We start from the raw sequence: 7,079 nt of genomic DNA, 5'->3' as shown, positions 1-7,079 counted from the left end.
TTTGTTCGTGTGATATGAAGTTAGCTTTTGCTGTAAACGAATTAACACTGCTTACATCATGTAAACAAGCCTAATAATAATAATAATAATAATAATTCCCCTATAGAAGGGCTTGAGAAATTAAATTTACTGTTTAAGTTTAGGAGATTAGGACAAATCCTGCCCACATGTTGTGGAGCAAAAACAAGATAAATCCCTTCGCACAAACAGCCAGCTGGGACAGATATAAACACTTCTAGTACAAAGTGAAAACTGAAGTGTTTTAACTCACCTGCCACAGGCTGACCTCTCCTGGGACAGTTGCGCCATCGAGGAGGGGGTCCAGTTTGCGACATGATAATGAAATAAAGACAGTAAAGACTAAAGCTTGTCTCACTAACTAGCCCCAGATCCCGGGTAACGGTTTACTCGAGCACCGCGGATTCGAGGCCCTTTCGCTGCTGATTCAGGGGGATCATCCAACGAGCTCAAGCCCGTTCAGCATTCTGGCGGGCGAGCAGGAATTTAAACGAAACATACAGACCTTTATAATTTACTACAAACCAATAACCGGAAAAAAAACGACGCCTTTTTGTGTTTGTTTTCCTATAAATCACAATGCTAGCAAGTGGCTTGAATTACTTCTGTAATCAAGCCAGCTAGTTAGCTTATTATGCTAAACCATGTAGCTAATCTTCTTCTTCTTGATGTTATTATTTGAAGTCATGCTGCCACCTCCTGGTAAAGGCCGAACATGACATTACAAAAGGCAATGCAATAAAAAGAACAGCAAATAGCAGTAATAATTAAAGTAAAACTTAAATGTTATTTCTTAAATTTGTGTGAGACCAATTCTTATTTATTTACCCTTAATTAATTCAGTAAATTATATCAATGCTGCTTAAAAATGTGTATTATTATTATTAGTAGTAGTAGTAGTAGTAGTAGTAGTAGTAGTAGTAGTAGTAGTAGTAGTAGTAGTAGTAGTTGTAGTAGTAGTGGTGGTGGTATTATTGTTATTAGTATTATTATTATTGGCAATATAATACTTATTAGGATATTTTCTGGTCTTTTATGCAGGTTGTAATAAAACATATTTTTCAAAAACTAATGTTTAATGATCAGTGACACAAACTAATTACATGACTCTTTAATAAATAGCATCACAATTTCACTTCTTATGGATCCATTACTTTTGTCGTCCACCAAGCAGCACACACAGAAATGACAATAAAACATTGTTTTATCTGATGTTTATTCATATTTGCTCATGACCATTTCACACACAAATGCATGCTTTATTTTGCAATATTGTACAACTATATTACATGTTGTAATGTAATAAAACACTGACAACTTGGTTAGCTTATGCTGTATCTGTGTAAACAAAACATTGCTTAGCATATTATGAGATGCTATTGACTAAATATATCGCTCCATTTGACAGTGCTGCAACAGCCTGTTGAATGTTTTGACTGTGTTAAAGATTCAGTCTTCTGCTTCATTATCCAAACATTTTTTTTTCTGTTGCAAAACCTGTTTTGAGAACTACTTGCATTAAGTCAGTGTTGGAGTAAGTATTGTCACAGTGGCACGCATTAAATCCAGCCCCTTAAATAACATCAACAAGTGGTTGCTGGAGGGATGAACAGTTGAAAACGAGATGTTTCAATATAAACGTCTTTTCTTTAAACCCACATTTACTTCCACTGACACAAGTTTCCAGTCAGTCTACCTGCTGTCATTCCCTGCTCCAAAGCTGAATGACTCATCTGGACTCCAGTTTGGGTTTTGTTTTCCCGACGCTCACCTGACATTACCCTGTTCCAACATGTTTAAACTGACATACACACACTTTGGCGCTGTCTTTTCCTGCGCTCGGCCTGAATCACCCTGACTCAGTTTGTCGCTTCTTGGCATCGAGATCTCCGCCGAACTCTGACTTCGATACGGGTTGATGGAGCTGCTCTCCGTGGAAAAGGATGAGATGGATTCCTCGGGAGAAGAGAGGCGCTGCGTCTCGGTAGGCTCAGACGATTCGTCAGAAGCGAGGGTGGCGGACGGGTCGCAGTACTCGTCTGAGTGCTGACTGGCTTTGTTACCGTAACCGGTGGGAGCGAGGGAAGACGTGTTTGCTCTTCGGGTTTCCTCGGTAAAGACCTGGTCACAGATGTTTTCGGGGTGATGAGTGAACGGCTGGAAGAACCACGCCTTCTGAAACAAACACAGACCATTCGAACCAGAAAATGTTTGTATTCAGCTTCAAAATATGAAAATACTAAAACTGCATTATGTCTTCCCTGTTGTCTTGTCAGTTGTTGTTGTGATTCGTTTGTCATCCAGGTCATCTCAACTTTGACACGCTTCTCCTCCTGCATACTTTGTCCTAGAGCTGCCATTTCAATTTATATCTGTAAAGCTCCTGTGCCAAATGATGGCTATGCCTTTTGGTGCCTGTACAGCTTATAGTTTTTGAAATATTAACGTTTAATAAATTATAATGGCAGTCAATGGAGCCTTGTATTGGTCCAATACTGCCCCCTGCTGCATCTACACAATATGGTACTGCACCAATGTTTAATAATATTTAAACTCAGTAGTTCAGTGATTACAATATTAACATGATTGTATTTTTATGTTTTACTGTAATGCTGTCTTAATATTATCTTATTGTTGTAATATATTGCAGTTTAGTGTCAAAGATTACATTGGCAATGTGTCCTCTTTCTGCACACATACAAACCAACTTCTGGCACTCCCCTCTGCCACAGCTCCAATAGTCTCATGGTTAATGCCATGGGCTTTCATGTGGGAGATCAGGGTTCAAACCCAACTACAGCAACTTTAACTAAAAATCTCAACAAACTTCATATTGTCACACAATTATCCTTATTACAAATATCTGCTGACCTGACAAACACAAGCTGGTATAGAAAACACATTTGAACTTGGTCACAGTTCATTCTACAAGTGCAATGCTGCAGGCAAAGCCGTGCTGCAGTGACATGCTACATGGCAATGCACATTTGTTTTTAAATCGTAAAAACCCATGTCTAGTATTCAGTTAGTATTTCAATCCTAACAATGTTTTTTTAACTTTCTTACCTAAAAGATTGAAAAATAATATGAAAACAAACTGTCCTACATTTGGCTAACCATTAGCCTAGCCTGAACAAAGACTTTTGCCTCTTTCTCTACAATGATGTCATGGCAGAAATGGAAAAATCACCAGACTATCCCTTTAAATACATATTTCAAACTGTTTGAAGGAAGTTCTGTTAAAACGTTATAAACAATTAATATTTTACTTGTTGAAAATAACTGAGTTGTTCTGACTGGATAAACAAGCTAAATGCATTTAAGATTGTTGGGGTTTTGTCATTTAGAAACAAAAAATAGCAGCAGCTAGCTGTAGCACTTCCAGTGGTGATATTTTTCATGGAAAATCGTAAAATTATGTAAAGTATTCCAGTAACTCTCTACGGAGTTGGCCTCGCTTGAGCTTGCTGCCAGCTCATCAGTTCCAAAATGAGATCATTCAACAGGTAAGATATTAATTGTTCATATTTCCTCAGAACCCCGCTTCAAAAGAAACGCAGAACATGTGAATGTGCATCATGTGCCAGTCCCTGTCGAAACACATTTACCATCAGGAACATGATGCAACCGCCTCCTGTTTGAATTTTTTATGCAGTTCTGCAGAAAAAAAGATTCAGCTCTTTGAGGTTTGTGGGCAAATGTTGAGGTTTGTTCAGCGGCGAATATGCAAATATCAACTTTGAGGCTGCGTTCTTTTTAATGGGAAAAGCTTTTCTCGTGAGGATCTGTCCAAATACTGTATGTCATAATGGTTTTTCTGATTGTACTTTCAAAAAATTCCAACCATTAAACTCCTAAGTGATGCTTTAGAGCTCTAAATAATTAATGTTCACACAACATGTTAACTGTTTTCACTGTAAATCAAACTGGTTGCCTTGTGGCAAAAAAAAATCCATTTGAGAAAATTAACTGTGTGCTTAAATAAATAATATGGAGGACCGAAACTAACTTAATTAGAAATAAAAGCAGAAATATATAAATGGACCAATTAAGTTTAGATAAATGTAAGGAGGAAAACACTTAACTGTGCCTCTGTTTTAACTCAACTTTAATCTTTAAGCTAAACTGAAGCAGCAGCAGCATGCACAGTAGATCTGCACATGGATCCTGCTACTTCCTGTCTGTTGACCAATAGAAGAGCTGACCGAGGAAGGCCCGCCCACCTTATATACAACAGAACGAAATGCACAAGTTAAAGTAAAAACAGGAGGCAGAAAAATATATAAAACCAGACATGGAAATAAAAAGACTTGTGGGAAAAATTATTTAAAAAATAGTTAAATATAATCATTTAAGAGACACAGATGCATGTACAAGTAAAATATATATATTTAAAAACAGTAAACTAATTAGTTGACTAATTTTTTGGAACAAACCTGGAAAAATAAATAAGAAAGTCACTTAAATATAAAACAGGAGATAAAGTTCTCCTTTTTAAAATTTAACTGGTGCATTTTAAGTGTATTTACTGAGTGGTTAATATAATTCTGCTTTTATTTCTAATTATGTCAGTTTTGGTCCTCCGTACTGCAGAAGCCTGATAATCATCTATTCATTCATATCAGGTGTGTTGGAGCAGAGAAACAAGTAAAACATGCAGGGCTGCGGCCCTCCAGGACCAGGATTGCCCATGCCTGCTCTGGACGGATGTTCTAAACCTTTATTTCGTTCTGCGTTGCCTCTTTGATGTTGTGTGTGAATGACAATAAATGATTCTGATAATGTCCATTAAAATCAGGCAGCACGTCCCCAAACACACTCGTACAGTAGCTACTTTCTGTATTCAAGGCCGGTGTTTAGCTCTAGTCTTACATCTGCTTTTCTATTGACTTTTACAGATTTGTCCTTATAAATCAGTATGCTATGTTGTGATGGTGAAACGTCCTCAACATGCAATGTTGCAGGATGTCAGAATAACTGCAGAGCACAGCTGAAACTTAGTTTAATATGAACACTGTTTAGGTGCAATCAACTGGAAGTAGGCATCTACTGTAAATACTGAGCATGTGAGTTATGTTAGTGAGTTAGTAACTGTAAAATGTCAATATGTCTCAAAAGCAAACCCAAACTGTGCATCTCTTAAGTTTGTCAAAAAATTATATAAAAAAATAAATAAAAATAAAAAATCAGCTCTTTGGTAAGACAAGACGGTAGTTTAATATTGTTTTTTTTAATCACATCAAACAAAACTCTGTCAAATGAGGAACATGACAGAGTGAGAATCATGGTTTGTGGTTACTTTGGAGCAGTCTGTGGCCTGAAGTATACAGCGGATAAAATAAGTATTGAACACGTCAACATTTTTCTCAGTAAATATTTTACTAGAGGTGCTAATGACATGAAATTTTCACCAGATGTCGGTAACAACCCAAGTCATCCATACATACAAAGAAATCAAACCATAAATGNAAAAACAGTAAAATGTAAATGATGTGGTAAAATATATAATTTATTGGAACTAATGCGGAAAAATAAATATGAAGGTCAATTAAATTATAAAACATGATGTTTTTAATATAATTGGTGCATTTTAAGTGCACTTTCTTATTTTTTGGTCTGCTTTTATTTCTAATTATGTTAGATTCGGTCCTCCATAGATTAACTTTATAAGAAAATAAAAGTAAATTAGAAAAAACGTCATCAAACCAGTTAAGTTTTAATTCACTGTATTATTAAGACAAAAGATAACTTCATATCCTGAGGACATCTAAAAGAAAAATGTTTTATTTAAATTTTAACCAGTTTTTCCAAAATTGTTTTTTTTTTTGTCCTGTTTCTAAATCTGTTCTGAAGGTAAATAAAAAAAAACATTTGTCCTCAGATTGGGCAACATGATTCCTGATTGAGTTGTCATCTTCCAGTTTGAGGATTTTGGACAGGTTTTAATCCTGAACCCATAATTTCAGACTTATATCATACAAAGGATCAGTTTTACAAGCACATATTTATCTTTTATAGCTACAGATCTTTTCTGTACCAGCAGGGTTTTCTCAGACAGATTTAATGCCCGGGGTGATGACATTTGATTTACCACTTCCCAATCCAGGAGCCACCAGTGAACATTTTTCAGGTTTAAAGTTTTATTTCCTCATATATGTGTCTAATGGAGCCTGAGCGTTACATGGCAGCAAAACTACTCACAAAAAAAAAGAAAAAAAATAGAGAATTTTTACAATACATATGAATTCTTATAATATGAACTAACCTTGTGATGATTTTGCGAGAGCCACTTCGCCACAGAGCTGAGGCCTGGATTTGGGATGGGCTTCTCCATAAACTTCCTCCACCTAAAATAACAATAACAATCATTAAGATTTTTATTTCTGCTTCAAACATCTTTAGGGGGCAAATCTAGTGACATTTGATAAATACAAAATTAATGCGTGGTCACAAGATAGGTAATGCCTTGTCATGGATTAGATTTGTGTCATCCAATGTCACCAGTACATTTTATTACTGAGACAATATTTTTATTTTTGCTTTGAATCCTAATTTTTCCCCCTCCAAACATTAAGTGAAACTCACTTGATGGCGCAGCACAACAGAAGAAACAACACCAGAAGAACCAGGATGCTCCCACACGCGGTCAGAACCTTCAACAGTCTTGGATCTGTGGAAGAAAACAGTGACGTCAGACGAGTTTGTGCCACAAAACAACACTCATATCGAGCAGCAACGATTGGAAGCTGAAAGGATTCATAGAACTCTTAAACTCAGTCATTAACAGTTTATTTTTACTGCTAACTCTACTGTATCCTGTTTTAGAGGATGGGGAAGGAAATCTTGCCTTTCTTTAACTTTATTCATTTCTTTAAAAATAACAAAATTTATGCACAAATAAAAATACAAATCACAAATAAGATAAGATAAGATAAGATAAATCTTTATTGTCATTGTCACAAGAACAACGAAATTTAAAAGGTGCCATCAGACAGTGCATATGCTAAAAAAAAGAAAAGAAAAAAATTTGTCTCACACTTTACGTATGCTGTAAAAAATAC

The 7,079-nt window shown here is 35.9% G+C and overlaps 2 protein-coding genes across 3 annotated transcripts in view; both read right to left on the bottom strand.

Moving 5' to 3' along the window:
- Nucleotides 1-682, bottom strand: part of rngtt (RNA guanylyltransferase and 5'-phosphatase) — a 105,976-nt gene extending 105,294 nt beyond the window's left edge. The window contains exon 1 of the mRNA XM_014019989.1: nucleotides 272-682. Coding sequence (XP_013875443.1) covers nucleotides 272-335 — 64 coding nt within the window. The 5' untranslated portion in view covers nucleotides 336-682. The remainder of the gene's footprint in view (nucleotides 1-271) is intronic.
- A 533-nt stretch (nucleotides 683-1,215) lies between these two features.
- The window catches only part of LOC106525678 (interleukin-31 receptor subunit alpha), a 26,002-nt gene continuing 20,138 nt past the window's right edge, over nucleotides 1,216-7,079 (bottom strand). Inside the window, exons 14-16 of one of the 2 annotated variants that reach the window (XM_014019988.1) lie at nucleotides 6,604-6,688; nucleotides 6,284-6,365; nucleotides 1,216-2,190 (exon numbers count right to left, since the gene is read on the bottom strand). In XM_014019988.1, coding sequence (XP_013875442.1) covers nucleotides 1,786-2,190; nucleotides 6,284-6,365; nucleotides 6,604-6,688 — 572 coding nt within the window. In that variant the 3' untranslated portion in view covers nucleotides 1,216-1,785. Of the gene's footprint in view, nucleotides 2,194-6,283; nucleotides 6,366-6,603; nucleotides 6,689-7,079 lie in introns of both variants that reach the window. The other variant, XM_014019987.1, reaches the window with a different exon arrangement.

This window comes from Austrofundulus limnaeus, unplaced genomic scaffold, assembly GCF_001266775.1.
Source record: "Austrofundulus limnaeus strain Quisiro unplaced genomic scaffold, Austrofundulus_limnaeus-1.0 Scaffold237, whole genome shotgun sequence".
NCBI classification, from domain to species: Eukaryota; Metazoa; Chordata; class Actinopteri; order Cyprinodontiformes; family Rivulidae; genus Austrofundulus; species Austrofundulus limnaeus.
This window is presented reverse-complemented; position numbering and strand designations above follow the sequence as displayed.